This window comes from Muntiacus reevesi, chromosome 6, assembly GCF_963930625.1.
Source record: "Muntiacus reevesi chromosome 6, mMunRee1.1, whole genome shotgun sequence".
Taxonomy (NCBI): Eukaryota; Metazoa; Chordata; class Mammalia; order Artiodactyla; family Cervidae; genus Muntiacus; species Muntiacus reevesi.
Window position 1 is genome coordinate 19,619,972 of NC_089254.1, and position 23,583 is coordinate 19,643,554.

At 37.3% G+C, this 23,583-nt stretch overlaps 1 protein-coding gene across 1 annotated transcript in view; it reads left to right on the forward strand.

Annotated features, from left to right (window-relative positions):
- SCIN (scinderin) overlaps positions 1-23,583 on the forward strand; it is an 80,956-nt gene that overhangs the window by 22,793 nt on the left and 34,580 nt on the right. The window contains exon 4 of the mRNA XM_065939250.1: positions 2,795-2,944. Within this exon, the coding sequence (XP_065795322.1) occupies positions 2,795-2,944 (150 nt within the window). The remainder of the gene's footprint in view (positions 1-2,794; positions 2,945-23,583) is intronic.

The following is a 23,583-nucleotide window of genomic DNA, read 5'->3' on the forward strand; positions in this document are numbered from 1 at the left end:
GTCAGTTCTTCACATCAGGTGGCCAAAGTATTGGAGCTTCAGTTTCAGCATGAGTCCTTCCAATGAATATTCAGGACTGATTTCCTTTAGGATTGACTGGTTTGATTTCCTTACAGTTAGTGTGATTTTATATAATCTCTTTGAAGTAGATAAGAGGTCGTTTATAAAACTAAAGTAGGGAGAATATAAACATCTATTGGATGAATATAAAAATACAGAGCAAATCAGTAATGAAAGTGGCTAGCAGTCTGAGAAATCTTGAGAGCTAACTTCTTATCCACTTCTTATATTTCACTGTAATGTAAATATTAAAAGTTTGTTCTCTCAGATCTACTGAGAAAAAAATAAATTGCAAAATATCATGGAATAAGGTAAAAAAGGTACCTAAGCTAAGAGCCTAAGCGTACTTGGCGGAGTAGCCTACTTTGCTTCAGGGGGTGATTAGAAATGATAGATTCCCTGCAACACCTGCCAGGTGCAGTGTGCTCCTAGAGACCAGCAGATGTTCCAGCCCTGGTTTAATGCTTAGAATTATCAGGGGAGTGTCAGTAAACGTAGTTGCCTAGAACACACCTGAGAGTCCCTAATGGGTAGGCTCAGGTATCCATATTTAAAAAAAAAAAGAATCACCACCCTACTCCAACATTTGATTTTAATGCTCAGTGATTAGGTGTTGGCTGCTCATTGGGAACCATTTGTTTTCACTGTTTGTAATTGCTAACATGGACCTGGTATTCAAATCGCCTCTAAAATGTGAGTCTCATATTCAGAAGCCCAGGTGTAGGAAACAGGAAAAAAAAACAAAAACAAAAACAACAAAACAGAAGAAAAAAAAACCACTCCCTTAACCATGTTGAATAACTAGATCAGATTCTGAAATGAAAGGAGTTGCAAGGCACAGTCCCTTTTTCTTTTACTTTTTATGAAGGCATAAATTCCTAAGAGTTACATTTTATTCTTGAAAAGGAAAGTGGAGCAGATGAATAAGGAACATGGGAGTGGGGGTGCAGCTTAAGGGGTTAGAGAAACTGTTATTGGCCTGTGTGCTTTGAAGTTGCACCCTCACGGAGAGGGAGCCTGCCAAATTTTAGGCAATAGTAAGCTATCTTTGAATGAAGAAACAACTCTGAGAAAGAAACCGTTTCTCTGATTTTGGGGGTGCTGTTTAATTTTACTGTTATTAATTCATTCCTTCTTTTGAAAGTTTGCAAACATAAAGTCACATAGTAAATGGCTGCTAAAGTCTATCTCCTTTACACTTAACCACAGTGCAACCTCCTCTCCAGATTGACTAGACAAATATGTATGGAAACATTCTGAAAACCAACAATAGTGCAAACGTATTACTAGCCTTAGTTATCTACATGTCAGTCTCTCCTTGCTAGTTTTCACTCATTCATCTCTATTCCCAACATCTAGCTCCTAATAAACACTTAATAAATGAGTGACATTATTTAAAAAAAAAAGGAAAAAAATACTGACAGAGTAAAAATTGAAGGCTTTCTTTCTACAAATATGTGCCCCTCCCCATGAGATACTGTGTAGCTTTAAAAATCTTTTTCCTGCAAAGGCAGAAACAGCTTATATTTTTGTATCTAATTAAATGGAACTGTATTATTGTGTGATTTTATTTAAGTCTTCATGATGTACCTGGATATTTTCAACATCAGTGTTTAAACATTATCCTCAATTTCTAACCACTGAAGTATCCACATAATGACATTTTTATGGTGATTTCCCTATTGAATGGGGCATTTTGTTTTGTTTCTTTGTTTTTGCATCTGGTGTCTGAATATTTCTGTAAAGTAGATTCCTACAAATGGTCCTGATTCTAAAAGCACATGTAATTTTTTGGTGTGATGCCAAACTGCCCTTGAAAAGAGCCTGTCTTAGTATCTGTCACCCTAATAGTGTGTGATAATACCTACTCCCACATCCCACCAGCCTGGGTACCATTAAACTTCTTTCTTGTGTTAAATCACATTTAATGGAGAAAATGACATTTATTTACTTTACATTTGTTACTATATATTTTCTGAACACTGTACCTAAGTCCAAAATATATACACTGTAATATAAATAGCAAGTGATGTATTTGATTTACTATTTATCAAACTGCTGTTCTGTTTCTATTTTTTTTAATTTCTGTTAAAGTATAATTTTATATATAAGTATTTTTTCTATATATCCTAATTTATATAACTGTTACCCTATTGTTGAGCATTTAATGTCTTTTCAATGCCTTATAAAAATCTCAGCTGTGAAAAACCCCTGTACATGTGTTTTTTCTCTTCTTTATGAATAATTTATTAAAATAAATTCCAGTTAGTGATATTACTGGGTCAAAGGTTTAACTTTTTATGGCTCAGTAAAGATTGTTAAATTGCTTTACAAAAGTGATATATCATTTTTTATGATCAGCAAGATCATATTACTACTGTAATAGATTCTTGACTAACTTTCTGAAGAATGGTTAGATTTATTATTCTAAATTTATATAACTTCTATAAGTTTGCTTTCATAAATTGTACTTTGTGGATTATATACACAGAGAATGCTGATATATATATTTATATTTTCCATGTTTAAAAATTCTCACTTTATAATGCTAACTGAAAGCAACAGGATACACAATGAGGTATACATTAAATATATCAAATTATATACGCCTCAACAATGGATAACTTTATTTTGATGCCTTTTTGTTTTTTCCTAATTAATCATGGCATGTATTATACCAGGGCTGAATGTCTGTCACATATTTGGGATCAAAAGGTTTGTCTCTTTCTTTTAGGTAATTTACCAGTGGTGTGGATCCTCTTGCAACAAGTATGAGCGTCTGAAGGCCAGCCAGGTTGCCATTGGCATTCGGGACAATGAAAGGAAAGGAAGATCTCAGCTAATTGTGGTAGAAGAAGGGAGTGAACCATCAGAGCTAATACAGGTATGATGAGTTGTGTAGGTTTTTAAAAGCTTGCCACTCTAAGCTGTACATGTGAGTGTGTGTGTTAGATTTAATAACATCTCTGATAGGCTAAGATTAGGTAAGAGGATGTGTCAGAGTTTTCTAAGTCATGGTACTAGGAGAATAGAGTATCATGACTATTTCCCACCATTGGAATGACTATCAAAGGAAGCCTTGTTCCCTATCTTCTGTGATATTCAAGGACTGTTAGGTGGGCAACATCTTTGAGACTGACTGTAAGAAAATATTTTGGAAGAAAAACAGTAGTTTATTTATTTGAGCTTCTCAACTTTTTCTTAATGTAGTGATATTTTTCAATTTTAAAATTAATTATTTCATTAATGAAATAAAGTCTTATACCAGCAGATTAAATACACCAATATTTTAAATATTTCAATCATTTTAGACTAAGAATTATAGTATAGGTAGGGCACTTATAATTTTAGTATAGTTGTTAAATTAACATGAATTGTCTATATGGCTCTTTACATCTCTGTCATTTACTTAATCAGTATACCAGTCCTGAACATTTAGTTGTGAAGTTTTTCTATTTTAAGAAAACTACAGTGAGTACCTGAGTCTATATATTGTATCAGTTCAGTTCAGTTCAGTTGCTCAGTTGTATCCGACTCTTTGCATGGACTGCAGCACGCCAGGCCTCCCTGTCCATCACCAACTCCCGGAGTTCACTCAGACTCATGTCCATCGAGTAAGTGGTGCCATCCAGCCATCTCATCCTCTGTTGTCCCCTTCTCCTCCTGCCCCCAATCCCTCCCAGCATCAGGGTCTTTTCCAATGAGTCAACTCTTCACATGAGGTGGCCAAAGTACTGGAGTTTCAGCTTCAGCATCAATCCTTCCAATGAACACCCAGTACTGATCTCCTCTAGGATGGACTGGTTGGATCTCCTTGCAGTCCAAGGGACTCTCAAAAATCTTCTCCAATACCACAGTTCAAAAGCATCAATTCTTCAGCGCTCAGCTTTCTTCACAGTCCAACTCTCACATCCATACATGACCACTGGAAAAACCATAGCCTTGACCAGACGGACCTTTGTTGGCAAAGTAATGTCTCTAACTTTTTAATATGCCATCTAGGTTGGTCATAACTTTCCTTCCAAGCAGTAAGCGTCTTTTAATTTCATGGCTGTAATCACCATCTGGCAGAATGTGATCCACTGGAGAAGGGAATGCAAACCACTTCAGAATTCTTACCTTGAGAACCCCATGAACAGTATGAAAAGGCAAAATGATAGGATATTGAAAGAGGAACTTCCCTGGTCGGTAGGTGTCCAATATGCTACTGGAGATCAGTGGAGAAATAACTCCAGAAAAAATGAAGGGATGGAGCCAAAGCAAAGACAATACCCAGTTGTGGATGTGACTGGTGATAGAAGCAAGGTCCGATGCTGTAAAGAGCAATATTGCATAGGAACCTAGAATGTTAGGTCCATGAATCCTGGCAAATTGGAAGTGGTCAAACAGGAGATGGCAAGAGTGAATGTTGACATTTTAGGAGTCAGCGAACTAAAATGGACTGGAATGGGTGAATTTAACTCAGATGACCATTATATCTACTACTGTGGGCAGGAATCCCTTAGAAGAAATGGAGTAGCCATCATGGTCAACAAGAGTCCGAAATGCAGTGCTTGGATGCAATCTCAAAACAACAGAATGATCTCTGTTCGTTTCCAAGGCAAACCATTCAATATCACGGTAATCCAAGCCTATGCCCCAACTAGTAACGCTGAAGAAGCTGAAGTAGAATGGTTCTATGAAGACCTACAAGACCTTTTAGAACTAACACCTAAAAAGGTGTCCTTTTCGTTATAGGGCACTGGAATGCAAAAGTAGGAAGTCAAGAAACACCTGGAGTAACAGGCAAATTTGGCCTTGGAGTATGGAATGAAGTAGAGCAAAGGCTAATAGACTTTTGCCAAGAGAATGCACTGGTTGTATATTGTATATATTCCCTTTAATAAGATTGTCAGTCAAAGGATGTAATCTTATTCAACTCTCTAAATATATGTTGGTAAATTGATTGCCATTCATTTATTTAACAAATATTTATTGAATTCCTGTATGAGCTAGGCCCTAAATAGCTGTACCTATGGCTGCTTCCTTGCATTAAGTGCTGTGTTCCTTCATGACTTTACAGAGCCCTGTCAGCATTTCCTATCATAGTACCTTTTTGAATCTTCCCACTTTTCTCTTTGAGTTTTCATTTCTCTAATTTCCTAGGATATTACATCTTTTCCCCCAAAGATTTTAGCCATTTGCATTTAAATTTTTCTAAAGACAGTTTTATAAACATATATTTTTAATATTTTTTATTTAGGGCAATTAATGCATTAGAGTTACCTGATCCAATGCTAGGCTACATAATCCAGTAAGTGAAAGTTATATAATGGAATCATTTGATTGATTATAGTGTCTTTAAACTTTTTTACTTTAATAACCACTAAACACAAAGTTCCCGTTAATGTTTTGGAAATAATTTGAATTCAATGGGAAGATAATCTCAGTGTAATGCCAAGGAAAGGATAGGCTGTAAAATTTTATGTGTAATATTATATTAATATGAAAGCTTATATCATATAGCTATATGTTCATATATACATTTATATCTGGAAAGAAATATGCTGAAATATTACCAACATTATCAATGATGTCTTTGACTCTGGATATATGGCTTCTTATTATCTTCCTCTGCATTTGTGTTTTCAAAATTTATTATAATGGATTCCTTTTATAATCAGAGAAAAAAGACCATCTGAAAAAATAAAATTAGGAATGGCTTACCTGGGTTTTCAATAGTCAAAATTACATTACTAATAAATTAGACCTTGAAACTATTTATAGAAAATTCTTGATTTTTTCATATTTTTTAAAGACCTCTCTTCTGGAAATGTGTTCATCATTTAAGTTATCTAATTCTTATATTGAGAAGCAAAAACGACAAATAAGATGTATTTCTAATTGATTGTAGCCCCTTGTTTCAATAGCTCTCTTCTGATAGAAGTGGCCCGGGGAATACAACTGGTCCTTGCTGGGAGCTGGAGGACGTGTTGCATTGACTGTCAGGCTAGCTTCTCCATGTCATCTTGGGAGTCCCTTAACCTCTCGTTATCTCTGGGTCCTCATTAGTAAAGTCAGGGTTAGACAGACTGGCTTCTTGGGTTCCTTTAGGTTCCAATGATCTGTGATTCCACATGTTTAATTGCCAGTCACTTCAGTCTCTTCCAGAGAATGAAGCTGCTGAGGCTGAGGGTCTTAACGGTGCATATGTATTTTTGATGTCTTTGCTTGTTGGATTTCATTCAAAGTTTTGAGAAATAAAAGCTTAAGTATGACTGTGTGATGCTGTTAAATTAAAATGAGATAATGCAAATCTGAGGAAAAAATTTTTGTAAAAATGTAACTGATTTTAAAATATTAGAGATAGGAATAAGGGACACACTGTTTAATATAAAAATGCTTTGTCTGTGCTTTAGGGGATCTTTGTTTTCTAAAAAACTCTTAGAAAATGCCTATTTTGTTTCTATTTAGTACATTTCAATGTATACTGTGTTATGATCAACAGTTCTCACAACTGATCTGAACTGAATTTTCAGTGGAAGCCTTCTTTTTTTGTTGTTAAAAAGCTTTCATTGGGAAGTTTTGTTTTTAGAAATGTTCTTTTGTTGCTTGATTACCTGGGTAAGTAGTTGTTTGATGAATTAAGTATGCACTTACGATAAACTAGTTTGACTTCTAGGCCTTCTTAATGTATCTGTAACAATAGAATTCAGAAAATTCATGAAGTTGGTTGGAAAAAAAATCACAGTTTCATTTTCACTAACCTCTTCATGAAAATTTTTCTCTAGTTGTGAATGTAGTTAATAAACAACAGTAATACAAGCAGAACCTGTGACTTTTAAGATCACACTATGGGTATTGCAAACAACTTCAAAATATCATTTATGCTTATCACTATTTGGTAATTATGGCAGTTACTAGACTTGCTGGTCAATAATATTATGTAATGAGTATGTGAAGGAACTTATTTACTACTTTATCATGTTTATTTTTTAACATATATTTTGATTTTTAATGGTTGTATTCTCATTGATTTTCATTGTAATAGTCAGTATTTTATTTTAAACATTTTAAAAATACATTCATTAGTAGAGGTTCACAGACTTGGCAAAAATGGTCCAAAGTGGTCCATAGCACAGGGGCAAAAAAAGTTTACCTTGTTTAAGATGATGGAATGCCACTTTTTTTTCCTGAGATTCTAATGCAACTGTTGACTTTGCTAGAGGATTCTAAAAAATCTAAAAAATCTTTCAAAATATCTTCTAAAATTGATCTTTTAAATGACTCATTTTTAATGAGAATTTTTAAAAGTTATTTCCCCAAATTTTGAAAGTCTATATATGAAGGTTGGTAATGGCTTGAACTCAAGAACTTTTCAACCAATTAAATGATGCAATTGTCATGACTCCATATTCAATGCTGAATTTTTGGAACATGTCTTTGTAACACATTTAAGTGATCAACACAGAAAATAATGAAAAGTAATTTTTCTGAGAGTCTTTTGAAAAATTGATGTTTATTTAGAGGTGGTTCAACTGTCTATTGATCACAGTATTGTAATATTTTCACACTGTTTTCATATGGCTCATCTTTAGGATGATCATACATTTATCATCCTTCAAAACCAAACACACTGGAGAGAAACGGGGGGTGCCAACCAGACAGACATCGCATGCATTAACAAGAACTATCTGGGGAAACAGGATGTGTGGTCAGCCTCTTCTCTGTATCTTCAGCACTTTTAAAAGTCATATGCCTAAATAATGAAAGTAATACTATAAGCAGAACTAATTAAAGCCTGTAACTAGGGTCGCATTTCCTCTGTGCTGGTTTTCTCTTCTTTGTAAGCATATTTACCATGAAAAGCTGCATATAAATTATGTAAAGCTTTTTTTCTTGGTCTTTTTTCTTTTCCTATTTAAAATAATCAGTGAAATGTGAAGGAAAATCAAATATCTCACTAGCCCGAAGGTCTCAAGCTTTCTTTGTTGGTTCTACCCATTCTCTAAACATCAGGAGAGAGGCTAAAAGTCCCTTGAGGAAGAATGGCAAAGATGAATAATTTATCAGTATGTAGATAGCAAAAAGAAGGGGCAAGTAGTTTGAAACAACAACAAACCAACTAACTTGGAAAGAGTTTTTTTTTCAGTGTAATTTAATGAACTTGTTTAGCCCATAATCACTGTACATGCTAATGAAGGAATCCTGGCAGTAAAAATACTACAGGGGGATTATGAACAGATGCTGTGTTGTCGAACTGTTAGATTTCTTGCTTCTATAAAAAACGCTAAGGCTCCCTGGAAAGTCATGTGTACAATCATTATTTTAAATTTTGGATTAAAAGAGAAAATTGAAAAGAAAATTAGAATGTCGTATGATATTTCAGTCACTCAGTGTTTATTGATCACCAGGTTTTTTTCCCAGTCAAGTTCAGAGACTATATTTTTGTTGTCTGATTGAGAAGATGAGCATGCACTGAATCTAAAACTTAGTCCAAGAGTAGGAACAGATTGTGAGGGTCCTCAAATGCTGGAAACCATGGTCAGAGTGATACCACCAGAAGTTGAAAGACTTCTCATGATAAAACTTATGCATTTTATATTATTATTTTTTAAATTTATTTTTTTGAAGTATAGATGATTTACAATGTTGTGATAATTTCTGCTGTACAGCAAAGTGATTCACTTATATACACATTTTTTTCATATTCTTTCCAATATCACAGGATATTGGATATAGTTCCCTGTGCTATACACGATAGGACCTTGTAGTTGATCCATTCTGTATATAGTAGTTTGCATCTGCTAACCCCAAACTCCCAATACATCCCTCCCAAACTTAAGTATTTTAAACTGCGTGACAAAAGCATATAAGATTATCTCTAGAGGATCTCCCCATATAGTAATTGTATTCATCTTGTTATTATAAGTCATAATTGCTTGAAAATAAGAAAATTTATTCAGTCATTCTTTTGATAAGTTGATTAGATATTTATGATGGATATTTATATTTAAGATCTGAGTATTTTGTAAGTAAAATCTAGAGTTGAATTGTAGAGGTGTTTCTTAAATTATCCTTTAGAGATGTCTGTTTAGACAAAGAGTAAAATTTTAGTTATATTTCCCCAAAGTACTTTGCCCAGTGAAATTTGTATCTTAATTATGCTACACTAAATTCCTTGAGGGCGCTAAGGTACTGCCTTATTATCTGTAAACTTCACAGCTCTAACTCATGGCTCGTTAATATGAAGATAATTAATATAATTAACTGCAAACTTTGAGGTACTAGATAACCAATCACATTTGTCTTCCTGTTGCATAGAGGCTAGTATTGCTTTAAAAACTTTCCTGTGTTTTAAATGATAGTGTTGGCGAAGATATGAAGAAAGCCATATGACTGGTTAACTTTTAAAACCGACAACATTGATATAGGAGCAGTTAGTGTTTAGATAAGCATAATCTATATATTCTGCTAGTCTTCTTTCTATAAATCGATAGTTACAACTTATCTCCTGGAAAGTGATAACCGAGCCTTGAACTTGTCTGCCTTCCCATGTGTTAGGTAGATTGTATGTTCTCCAGGTGAGAATACCTAGTACTGGAAGAAATAGATAGCTGATGCCTGAAACTGTTCATTCTGTAAAGTGCAGGTCCCCAGGAGTTACATTTGGGTCTCACCATCTGTAAAATCTTCCTTCCCAGGTCTAGTGTTCAGTGGACACTCCCCACTTAGTGTTCAGTAAAATTGGACACCATTTCTATTTTTGTTCATTTAGAGTCCAAAACCCTCTCCTTCACTCTCTAGTGCATATCAATGCTGGCCGCTAACCTCGACCACTTTGCATGGCCATTGCCAATAATCCTGGTGCTACCTCTCCTGATGCCCATGTTAAAAGTAATACGCTCCATGAACTCTAAGAAACTATAGAGATGTAGAACTTTATTTTTGAAATCACCCTCCATATTTGTTTATTTTTCTCCAATACTTAACATTAAAGGCTGGGGTACTAATGCTTTTCAAGGTTGTACGATTTGAATTTACAGAAAGTAAAAGCAGGAATGCTTTTGAATGTTTAATCTAAGCACTGGAATAGTCATACATTTTTATCACATAAAGTAAAAGATGAAGAAAAAGCAAGTTGGAATTTGCAAATTTGTAATTCTGTTGACATTCCATGAAGCTTCTTTGTGGAAATGTTTGCTTTCATAGCGTAATCTTGAGTTTACTGGATTTATATGGGATTATATTTTAATCTTTTAACTGAAATAATATTGTATATTTGAATCAAGCTTGATCATTTTGAAAGTGATACCACAGAGAATAGGAGAAACTTTATTTTCTGGGGGTGATTTTTGATTAAATATATCAGTCCCCATTTATCTTTGTAGAATTGTGTCAAATGAACCAAAGAAGTACCACTAATAGAAATTGGGAGCTATTTTGAAAATCCCATCATGACAATTTTGGAATAATGAGTATGTAGTATTTTTAAAGGGTCTAAAGATTTATAGGGAAATGGTATAAATAAGAATAAAAAACACAGGTTTTTAGTGTCAGGGAATAAACATGCGTATTTTGATCTCCTTTGTGTAAAACACAAAGTTGTTTTGGGGGTTTGTAACACACCCACATGCACCCGCACGTACATCACTCGTTAAATTAGTTTCTGTTGCTCTCCTGTGTTTGTGCTCGGTCTCTAAGTCGTGTCCAGCTCTTTGTGACTCCATGGACTTTGCTCGCCAGGCTCCTCTGTCCATGGGATTTCCCAGGAAAAAATACCGAAGTGGGTTGCCATTTCCTTCTCTAGGGGGTCTTCCTGACCCAAGGACTGAACCTGCATCTACTGCAATGGCAGGCAGATTCTTTACTGTCTCAGCACCTGGGAAGCAGCTCCCGCCCTCTTAATTCCTTGTTAGTCACAACTTCATGCTTGTGAGGATGGAAATCTGAGTTGTGTAAGATGTTGGTTTGGTCAGTAGGCACAGTAAACATATTAACACTAAGAGACAACAGAAAACGTTTTGTTAGAGAAATGTGCTTTTAGATACGCACACTTCTCTTTGTGTGCTATCCCAGTAGCTTTAGCTTCCTTGTTTACCCTCCTTTATTTTCCAGCCTCTTTAAGTTCTTGGGAAATTGAACAATGTCTTACATACTTTGCAATTTCCTAGTCGTGTCTCATGGTGTCTGGCACACCAGAGAAGTTCACCAGAATGTGTTGTGTGATTGAAATGACATTGTTAGAGAGCCACGTGGTCCATTATGGGGTTACCATTCAAAGATTTTTGAGGTAAGAGGATTCAAAATATTTGCCACTCTCTCTAGAGTAATCCTCACATTACATATTAAGTAGAGAGGAAGTATCAGAGGTACCAGCAAATGGAAATCTTTCCTTTTCTTCTCTCTGCAGTACACTTAAATTATCCCCCATTTTGCTTTATGGTAAATGATACTTAGTACACATGCCAAATCAACAGAATTATAGTGACTAGCAGGGCATGCTGCAAGGTTATGCTTCTAAGAGCACTACAGTTGCTGTAGCTACTTGTATCTACCATTTATTGATAGCTTATTTTATGTGCCAGGCACTGTTCATTTGTTATTTATTTTAATTAATATTTTTATTGGATGCATGCTCAGTTGCTTCAGTTGTGCCGTCTGCCAAGCCCTTCTGTCCTTGGGATTCTCCAGGCAAGAATACTGGAGTGGGTTGCCATACCTTCCTCCAGGGGATTTTCCCCACCCAGAGATCGAACCCGGGTCTCCAGCACTGCAGGCGGACTCTCTACCTCTGAGCCGCCAGCAAAGCCCTGTCTAGTGTTTAATTCGGGTACCCACTTTGTTCCTCATCAGTTCATCCGCTGGGGGCAGTTTAAATATTCTGAACAAAGATAAGAAATATAGTAAAAGTATAGCTAACCATAAGAAGATGATTTTTTCAAATAATTTACTTTATCACACCAAAGTTCAACATAAAGATTTGTGACCTTACTGATAAGACCTTTATATAGTCAATCCAAGCTAATACTACTTGGCAAGCTTTTCTGAATGAGGTAATTTCTCCTTTAGTTTGTAGCTGAAGTGAGGGAAGAGTGATAAGTCCTATCATTAGGATAATGCAGTTCCATGACAGATGGCCTGTATGGAAGGGTGGCTCTTCCCTATATCTGAATTGATAAACTAACACAAATATTACACTAGAATGGCATGTTTCTAGTTCCTCTATTAGTTATATTTCTCCTCGTGTTTGCTGTGATATTAGTGCTTATATATATGTGTGTATATAAATATATATATAGTAAAAAAGAACTGATAGTAAGACTATATTTCTTTTGGCAGTTTCAGGAGATTTCTTCTTATCCCTGTGCTAAGAATTAGCCAGACTCAAATATCAAAGGGCCAGATCTCTGAGATTTCAGTGATTCACAACTCCTTGACTTTCATTTCATAAATTAAATATTAAAATATATAATAATAATTTCATCTTGTCTTCCTTTACATGGGTAAGAGCAAATGGTTCACTAGTTGGCTGAATTTTCTGTTCACTTTTTCTTCTTTCTAGCTGCATTTTTCTTTAGGTGAGGCAAGTGCTTCTTATCAAGGACACAAAAATTCAATAACCTAAGAAACAAATTTGTCATGGATTTTATTTGCTGCAGAGGTGGTAAAACAAGCAGCCCCAGGACAAACATCCAGGGCCTACTTGCAACTGGTATTCTTGTATGGGCCGTACATAGATAAGCTAGTTTATGAAAGGTTGCTGCTGAATCATGAAAAGACGCCAGGATTCTTGGCCTCCGGAGGAGAAGAATTCAGTCCGGGGTCAGAGATGAGGCTTGATCGCTCAGAGCATTTGTGTAATAAAGTTTTATGAAAGTAAAAAGGAGATAGAGAAAGCTTCTGACATAGACATCAAAAGGGGGCAGAAAGAATACCCGCCTGCTAGTTTTTAGCTGCATGTTATATAGTCACTAGCAGTCTGTTTAGTTATAGTTTTAGTTATATAGTCTGTTTTATTGAACTATATATATAGTTATATATATATATAAAAACTATATATATATAGTTTTTATATATATAAACTATATTTATAGTTTAGTTATTTAGTCTGTTTTAGTTATATAGTCACTAGCAGTCTGTTAATGAAAGAAAGGAATGTCTTAAAACTCAGAATGGCACCAGGCCCCTCATCCAAAAGATGTATTTTGCGATAATCTTGGCACCAGATGAGTCATCCCGGGCCATAAAATGGTTGACTTGAATCTTGTAGAAAGGCGGATTACCATACAAATAGTTTCGTTTACATAGATTAGGGGAACAGTGTCTGAGTATAACATACTGGTTTGTCAAGTTGATTCTGAGCCATTAGGCAGAACCAGAGTCTGGGGTAAATGCATAGTATATTAACATAGTATATTACCATAGCTTAAGACAAACATTTGCATAAGAAAAATACAGTGGTTAATTCAAGGTTTGAGAATAGTTAACTTCAGGTGGAACCAGGTGTCATTATGGCAGCACAGTATTTTAAGAGGAACTTCCTTTTTAAATTTGTATAGAGAAGGGAAAAAAATACATCACTAGTTTGTTTCCTCCTGCCGCTTAAGAGAGAGATAAAAATGTCTGACACTTGCAGCCTATTTCCTTCGTTTGGAGACCCCTGGCCTTCCTGCCTGTTACCGTCTAGTTTACTTCATAAACAACCCTATGAAGTGGATACATTTATTATCCCCTGTCTTGGTTTAGGTTCCTCAAATGCCTATTCGGGGAAAAGGACTTGGGAGCAGATTGTTATTTGGAAGATGATCCTGGAAGCACGGAGTAGGAGTAAAATGAGGCAATAGTTTGTTAGTAAGTTACTTATGCTGCAGGCAACTGGGGCCTAGTCCCAGAGGGACCCTCTGAGGATCTGTATGGAAAACACTTGAGAACTGGCCCGCTGAAGGCTGAGCTGGCTGCAGGATTTAGCTGGTAACTCTCATCCTTCATTGGTTGAGGGTTACCCCTTGGGTATTAGCTCCCCAGAGCCTCCAGCTGCCTTGTGTGTGGGTATGGTACAGCTTCGTGGCCAGATCGTGCCATCAGATAAGAGAGCAGGAGGCTTTGGACTTTAAGGAATTACTTGCTGTTGAGTCTGGGGGTAGACCCAGGTGAGATGGGCAAAACACCAGTAGCATCTCTGCATCCTCACTCTATGAAGAAAGTAAGTCAGGGAGAGCCTATGTAACTTGTCCATGTGGGTTGGGAATAGGACATCTGTGGTTCACACATCATGGCAGATTTTCATTCCATGGCAGATCTTAAACATGCAGAGAGATGGGACTCACATCTGTTAATCTTCCAAAATTTTGCTACGCATTTTTGACAGTCATGCCTATTTTGTGTATTCCGTTTTGAAAGTGTTAGCTTTTGTAGCACAATTTTTGTGCTCAATAGGCTGGCTTGACCCTTTATTTTATATCATTTAGGCTCAGCATGCAACCTTTCATCCATACTGTAGAGGCATTAGGTGCAGGGTAATTGGGGTAGACATTTTCTTTGAAAGAAAATACATTGTTTTAATGTGAGTATAAAAGGTAGGCAGATATTTTTCAAGCACCTCAGAATACATGAAAGCCATTTTGAATTTGCTCAGTTAAATGCTGGTGCTTGGGAATTTTCTGAATTAGATAAAGAGGAAATTTTCACAACTCTCTTGTCATAAAACTCTACCTAATCTGATTAAGTGTTATATGTAAGTCAGGTTTATTTACCTCATTTAATCATCATCATAACTGTGAGTGGTATTAATTATTATACCATTTTAAATATGAGAATAAGGTCACAGAGTCATTTAGTTGTGGGTCCATCCAGCTCAGATTGTCTAATATTAGTAAGTGAAGGGATTGTGAAAAAGACAAGGGTGGAGGGTGCTCATTGTGAAGTATAAAGATTAGGAACCGTAAAGGTCAATGATGAAAGTGTCCATTCAGGCACTGATCAGGTAGAAATGTCCAAATGGGTTTGAGATCTTACAGGAAAAAGGTTTAATAATCCCCAGAAGGAGCAGAAAACCTAGAATCTTTAAGATTTGACCCAGGGCAACCTCCAGACCACCAGCCTGTGCTAATTTGTCCACAAGATTAATTCTTTTTGTGAAGATATGGGCGTCCCAGATGGCGCTACTTAGTAAAGAACCCACCTGCCAGTGCAGGAGATATAAGAGACGTGAGTTCTACCCCTGGGTTGGAAAGATCCCCTGGAGAAGGAAATGGCAACCCTCTCCAGTGTTCTTGCCTGGAGAATCCCATGGACTGAGGTGTCTGGAGGGCTGCAGTCCACAGGATTGCAAAGAGTTGGACACGACTGAAGTGACTTAGCCCGCACGCATGTGAAAGTCAGAAATGCTCGGCAGACTTGTCCTGATGGTTGAGTGAGCCATGCAAACAAAGCTGATGCCACTGAAGGTTTAAATTGTATCACTGTACCCAGCCCAGGGTCTCTCCAAATACACAGTGCCGGGGCTTCGTTCAGAATCTCTGGGGCTGGGATTCAGACCTGAGTGTTCTTTATCATAGCTCCTAGGTGGGTCTACTATGCAGTCAGCGGAAAACAGCTGCTCTAGTTTAGTAACTTGACATTCTGGCTTATGTATTTTAATAACTTGGGAGTTATGTTTCCATGTTAAAGAAAGTCCTGTTAGCTTTATGTAGTAGTAATTTGTGGATTAGCTTTCTATATTATAATAATTTATGAATTAAATTTCTCATGAGGTTGACCCCCTAAATATAATCTCTAAAATGTTGATGTTATAGTAATGCTGAGGTTCAGGTCTCCGTCATGATCAGTTCCCCTAGGCCACAGCGTTCTGTGCATCCTCCTGAGCTACATTGTCAAATGAAGCATGTATTTGACGTGTGAGACACAAGTGGCTATTTAGGTTTTGATTTAAATTAGCTAAAATTAAATGACACTTAAAATTTAGTTACTTGGTGACATTCACCACATTGCAGGTGCTCGGTAGCTACAGGTAGCTAGTGACTACTATATTGAATCACACAAATATGAAATATTATAGTCACAGAAAATTCTACTGGAGCGCCCTGAGCGAGATAATGAAACGAAGCTCTCTTGTAGATACTCATTTCACTTTTGTCCTTTTATCCAAACATGTATTTCACACGCTTCCCCTCAGTCTAAAATACCTTACCCACTATTTGATATATTAAATTACCCTTTATATGACTTATCAGTAAAGGGCTAAAGGTCTTTCACAGGTGGGGAAGTCCATCAGTGAGAGAGAGCAGAAGGGCAAATGTTTGGACTGTCTCCATATTAGGTGGAGCTGGCTACAGGAGGGTGCCACTTTTCTCAGAATTGCCTGTCATTTTATATGAGTGTTTCTTCCCTGTTACCAAATATTAGTCTTACCAAAGACATAAACTGTCTCTAAGTAAGTAAATATACTGTAACTATGAGGCTGTACTTCACTTGAACAATTTCTTTCTATTCACCATATGCTTGCATTGTATTGATTTTTTTTCCAGGTAGGGAAAGGAAATAAGACACAAAAACTACTGAGCAATTAAAATTTTAGCTCTCAGAATGCAGAAACTTACTCTGTATTTAGTGAAAAAAGCAGCAGAGCCATTTACAGTAAAATAATTGAGGCAAAAACAATGCCATGTCTCATTCTCTTAAAAGCACTGCAGTAGGAGTTGGAATTCCAGGGGTTAGTTACATCCTTGCTTCAGTGTTTTTTTCTTTTTTCTTTTTTTTTTTGCTTCAGTGTTTTTAAGACCTGGGCCTAAGGCACATTCCTAACTCATTTTCCTAATCTTGAGATGAAAGTGGGTTGAGAAGTATATAAGACCCTCTGTTTAACACTGTAGGACTTGACTCCAGTGTAGATAATTTTTATCCCAGGTGATTTGGAGTTTGAGTTAGGTTCTGTTCTTCTTCCAGGCCATATAATTATCTCTTCTTTTCTTATTATTTACTTCAGTTTCTCACTGTAAAGTGTTCAAGCATCTTGACGTTTCTGTTGAATGTCAAAGGAGGGAAAATGCATCTTCTATGAGCTAGATTGCAAATGTTGAACTTTTGTATCCAAAATAGATGGCTCTGACTTAAAGGTTCAAAATAAATAAAGACAATTGCAAATATGAGAAATCAGTAAAGATTATGAAAGTACAGCAAAGTTTTCCTTAACTACTTGATGCTTCTTTCTAAGAAAACAAATTTACACATAGGCCAACTTATGCTTTAACCTGACCTGCCTCTTGAGAAACCCGTATGCAGGTCAAGAAGCAACAATTAGAACTGGACATGGAACAACAGACTGGTTCCAAATAGGAAAAAGAGTACGTCAAGGCTGTATATTGTCACCCTGCTTATTTAACTTATATGCAGAGTACATCATGAAAAACGCTGGGCTGGAGGAAGCACAAGCTGGAATTAAGATTGCCGGGAGAAATACCAGTAACCTCAGATATGCAGATGACACCACCCTTATGGCAGAAAGTGAAGAGGAACTAAAAAGCCTCTTGATGAAAGTGAAATAGGAGAGTGAAAAAGTTGGCTTAAAGCTCTACATTCAGAAAACTAAGATCATGGCATCTGGTCCCATCACCTCATGGAAAATAGATGGGGCGACAGTGGAAACAGTGAGAGACTTTATTTTTGGGGGCTCCAAAATCACTGCAGATGGTGACTGCAGCCATGAAATTAAAAGACGCTTACTGCTTGGATGGAAAGTTATGACCAACCTAGATAGCATATTAAAAAACAGAGACATTACTTTGCCAACAAAGGTCCATCTGGTCAAGGCTATGGCTTTTCCAGTGGTCATATATGGATGTGAGAGTTGGACTGTGAAGAAAGCTGAGCACCGAAAAATTGATGCTTTTGAACAGTGGTGTTGGAGAAGACTCTTGAGAGTCCCTTGGACTGCAAGGAGATCCAGCCAGTCCATCCTGAAGGAGATAAATCCTGGGTGTTCATTGGAAGGACTGATGCTGAAGCTGAAACTATAGTACTTTGGCCACCTCATGTGAAGAGTTGACCCATTGGAAAAGACCCTGATGCTGTGAGGGATTGGGGGCAGGAGGAGAAGGGAACGACAGAGGATGAGATGGCTGGATGGCCTCACCGACTCTATGGGCATGAGTTTGAGTAAACTCTGGGAGTTTGTAATGAACAGGGAGGCCTGGCATGCTGCGATTCATGGGGTCGCAAAGAGTCGGACACGACTGAGCTATTGAACTGAACTGATGCTTTAAACAAAGTGCAGGGGATCTTACAAAAGAAACAGGCAAGACGCTGAGGATGGTCTTGGGCACAGGTCATGAAAATCTAGAAATTCTGAAGATAGGAGATTGTGAATATAAAGCTTAGTTGTGTGTTTGCTTTAATAATTTAATATAAATATCTCCTGAGTTGTTTTGAATTGAGCTCCTGTTGAATGCAAAGAATAAACAGCAGAAAAGAAAGTCTAGGCAAAGAACAAAATTGTATTTCCACAAATTTCCAACCTCTTTAATATATTTGGAGTAGTGTTTTACATTGTTAAGCTTTTCCATTCTGTTACTGATAAAACAGAGGAAAAGACACAGATACTCCCATTTTTGTATTCACATCCCAGCTGTAACAAACTAGTCCCTGCAATCTTTGGAGCTACTTTATTTCCTAGCTGAAAACTTAAGAACCCTGGGCCCCTGCTGGCTCCTTCTAGGTCTTTACATTAACAAGTGCTTCTCTGGTCAAAATGCCTAAAGCTGTTAGGGAGCCAGTAATATTTACTGTCCTTTGATGAATTGAAGGAATAAGGCTGAGACAGAAGCCTATGGTAGTCAGGCTTCCCTGGTGGCTCAGTTGGTAAAGAATCTGCCTGCAATGCAGGAGGCCTGGCTTTGATCCCTGGGTTGGGAGGATCCCCTGGAGAGGGGAATGGCAACCCACTCCAGTATTCTTGCCTGGGAAATCCCATGGACAGAGAAGTCTGTTGGACTCTACAGTCCACGGGGTCACAAAGAGTCAGACATGATTTTGTGACTAAACCACCATCACAAAGTTAAAATGAAGTGGTAATTACTCCAATTTAAGTAATAAATTGCCACTGGGAAACAAATATGAGATGTCAGCATTTTTTAAATAAAAGTTTTTATAGTTTTATTAAAGAAAAATAGATGTTTATTGTTGAAAATTTTGAATTAGTCATAATAGAGAAAGGTATTACCCTAAGTCCCACCTTTGAAAAAAGATTTGCCAGACTTTTTCTAGCCTTTGTTTTCACATACACAGCTCAGTGCTTTTGTAAGAAAGAGTTCATACTGTAGATAATGCTTTGAAATCTAAATTTTTACTTGAAATGTGGTAAACATTTTCCTGATCATCAAATAATTTTCATACTATAATGACTGTATAATTTTCCACTGTATTGCTATAGCCTAATTTATTTAATGAGTTCCTTCCATGTTGAGCACTTCAGTTCAGTTCAGCTCAGTCACTCAGTTGTGTCCGACTCTTTGTGACCCCATGAATCGCAGCACGCCAGGCTTCCCTGTCCATCACAAACTCCCGGCGTTTACTCAAACTCATGTCCATCGAGTTGGTGATACCATCCAGCCATCTCATCCTCTGTCATCTCCTTCTCCTCCTGCCCCCAATCCCTCCCAGCATCAGGGTCTTTCCAGTGAGTCAACTCTTCACATGAGGTGGCCAAAGTACTATAGTTTCAGCTTCAGCTTCAGTCCTTCCAATGAACACTCAGGACTGATCTCCTTTAGGATGGACTGGTTGGATCTCCTTGCAGTCCAAGGGACTCTCAAGAGTCTTCTCCAACACCACAGTTCAAAAGCATCAATTTAGGTGGTTTTAATATTATAAAACAGTGTAATGAACATTTATCAAGTTGATTTTTGCATACATTTTAATTATCTCCTTAGAATAAACTACTAGAGTAGAAGGATTGAATCAAATGATAGGCATCCTTTTTTTTCCCTATCCAAGTCATTTATTTGAAATGCCATCATATTCCTTAATGTGTATTTATATGCATATGTTGACATGATTTACCTTACATATAAGAGTAAATAGAGTACAGTGTTAGTGGTATAGAGGTGAGCAGAGCTGCTTTCCAAGTGTGAGTAGACATAGTTGGTGGAAGAACTCTTTCTTATCTCTGACCTGTATTTTTTAAAACATTACACAAGTGCTGTTGATGCCACACATGCATTTTTTCTGAAAATTTATTAAATATTCTTCAATATACTTAAAATATAATTATAAAAGAAGTGGCCGCCATTCATAGTTTAATTTATGAAGTTTGCTTTTAATAATTTAGTAGCATACCTGGCTAAACTATATGTATACAGAGAAATGTGCTGTGGAATTATGGGTAGCTATGACTTTCAGAAGGTGAACAGATAGGTTTTTTGTGTTAAGATATGTGTTTAGTGGGCTTTTCACGTATCTTGTGAAGTATGGTCAACAGAGTAGGCTGGATAGGCCATGCTTTTAAGGCTTTTGTTACTGTTCATCACTCTGAAGAATGTTCCTTCTCAGGAATACTGGTAGAATACTGAATTTTTCCCAACACTGGCTATTGTCAGTTTTTTCCTAACCTCTGATGATTATGTGAATAAAAAAATCATAGTTTTACTATTTTACATTTTTTAGTAGCTCTTTTATGTTTGTTTATCTTTTTTTAAGGGCTATTTGCTCCCACAACACTGATAGATGGAAGAACTTCTCTCTTTCAGCCTTTAATGCCCACAGCATAGGCAGAATCAAGAGGAAAGGGGAGTAGACAGATAGGACTTGGAGAAAAATGGAAGCTATGTGGAGAGGAAGGGAGCATACCATACCCACTGTGTTTAGCATGAGTGCTGCACGGTGTATTTGCTGGCATTGTTCTGATCAGAATGGGAGAAATAAACATGACAATAAATAGAAATACACAATCTCTGCTATGAAACACCTGCTTCATCTCCAACGACAAGTCCTAAACAGTTAAGTGAAGGCTTTTTGACATCTCTAGGAGAGTCAGCACAGCCTGTTAGTTAAGAACACATACTCTGGAGTCAGAGTTCAAATCTGGACTTTGTCATTTACTAGCTGCATGAACTTAGCCTGGTTTCTTCAAGCATAAAATGGGATATTGAAAGTGCCACCTCATAGCTTGTTATGAATATGAAACAATTTAATAAATCTAAAGTGCTTAGAAAGGTGTCTGGTACACATTGATATATAACCATCAGTTATATTAAGTGTGGCACATTAAGGCACTTGAAAAGTTTTAGTTGAATACATGCAACATAATAAAAAGCAATAAATATATAAATGCATTCCACTACATGGTGTTTAGACAACTGGGGTACTATCATTAATGGATAATTTTCAAAGAAATAAAATCATCAATCTCAGACAAGTATAAAATAGCCCACGTCAAGAAAATTGGAGATATCAAGGGAACATTTCATGTAAGGATGGGCATGATAAAGGACAGAAACAGTAAGGACCTAATAGAAGCAGGAGAGGTTAAGAAGACGTGGCAAGAATACACAGAAAAACTGTACCAAAAAAGTCTTAATGACCTAGATAACCATGATGGTGTGGTCACTCACCTAGAGCCAGACATCATGGAGTCTGACGTCAGGTGGGCCTTAGGAAGTATTACTACGAACAAGGCTAGTGGAGGTGATGGATTTCCAGTTGAGCTATTTCAAATCCTGAAAGATGATGCTATGAAAGTGCTGTACTCAATATGTCAGCAAATTTGGAAGACTCAGCAGTGACCATAGGACTGGAAAAGGTCAGATTTCATTCCAGTCCCCCCAAAAGTGCAGTGCCAAAGGATTTTCAAAGTACCACACAGTTGTGCTCATTGTACCTTCTAGGAAGGTTATGCTCAAAAGCCTTCAAGCTAGGCTTCAGCAGAATGTGAACTGAGAACTTCCAGATGTACAAGCAGGGTTTTGAAAAGGCAGAGGAACCAGAAATCAAATTGCCAACATTTGTTGGATTATAGAAAAAGCAAGGGAATTCCAGAAAAATATCTACTTCTGCTTCACTGATTACTTGAAAGCCTTTGACTGTATGGATCATCACAAACTGTGGAAAATTCTTAAACAGATGGGAATGCTGGGCCACCTTACCTGTCTCTTGAGAAACCTTATAAAAGATTTTACTTTCCTGGACTCCAAAATTACTGTGGACAGTGACTGCAGCCATGAAATTAAAAGACACTTGCTCCTTGAAAGTAAAACTATGACAAAATTAGACAGTGTATTGAAAAGCAAAGATATCACTTTGTCGACAAAAATCCGTATAGTCAAAGCTATAGTTTTTCCATCAGTCATCTATGGTTATGAAAGTTGGACCATAAAGAAAGCTGAGCGCTGAAGCATTGACATTCTTGAACTGTGGTGTTGGAGAAGACTCTTGAGAGTCCCTTGGACTGCAAGACGATCCAACCAGTCAACCCTAAAGAAAACCAGCCTTGAATATTCATTGGAAGGACTGATGCTGAAGCTGAAACTCCCAATCCTTTGGCCACCTGGTTCGAAGAGCCAACTTATTAGAAAAGACCCTGATGCTGGGAAAGATTGAAGGTGGGAGGAGAAGGGAACTACAGAGGATGAGATGGTTGGATGGCATCACTGACTCAGTGGACATGAGTTTGAGTAAACTTTGGGAGATGGTGAAGGACAGGGAAGCCTGGTGTGCTGCAGTCCATTGAGTCACAAAGAGTCAGACATGACTGAGCAACTGAACAACAACCAGAATCTCAGCCTCAACACATAGCAGTGTGTAGAACAATCCCTTTGCTTCATTGGGTATCAGTGACCTTTTCTGTAAAATGATAACAGTATCTGGTTCACAGGAGCTCTTATAAAGTTGAAATTAACATGTGTCTAAAGCTCCTGATCCAATGTGTGACTCATAGGAGACATTGAATAAGTGGTAGCTATTACTATGCTGAACAGTATTGTGCTAATTATAATTAGCTGAATCAACCAAAGAGTAGTTGTTTGGTTTTGCTTCTGCCACACCCAGTCAACCTAGGTGACAGTTACATGCAGCATTAAGTACAGCCCTGGGGAAGGAAAGTGCACAGCTGCCAGGGAACATGGAAAATATCAGCCTGATTAAAGGAGGTTACTTGGTAGATGCTGGGAAATAATGCCGAGTACGTTACATCCAGCCTCTGGAGGTGCCTTGGAATCCAAGCAGAGGAGTTGGGGCTCTGTCAGTAGCATCCAACTCATAATCATCTCAGAGGAGTTGGGGCTCTGTCAGTAGCATCCAATTCAGAATCATCTGCAGATTTCTGGTGCATGCCTGTGTGCTAAGTCGCTTCCATTGTGTCTGACTCTTTGCAACCACATGGACTGTAGCTCACCAGGCTCCTCTGTCCATGGGATTCTCTAGCCAAGAATACTGGAGTGGGCTGCCATGCCCTCCTTCAGGGGATCTTCCCACCCCATGGATAGAACCCACTTCTCTTATGGCTCCAGTATTGGCAGGCAGGTTCTTTACCACTAGTGCCACCTGGGAATC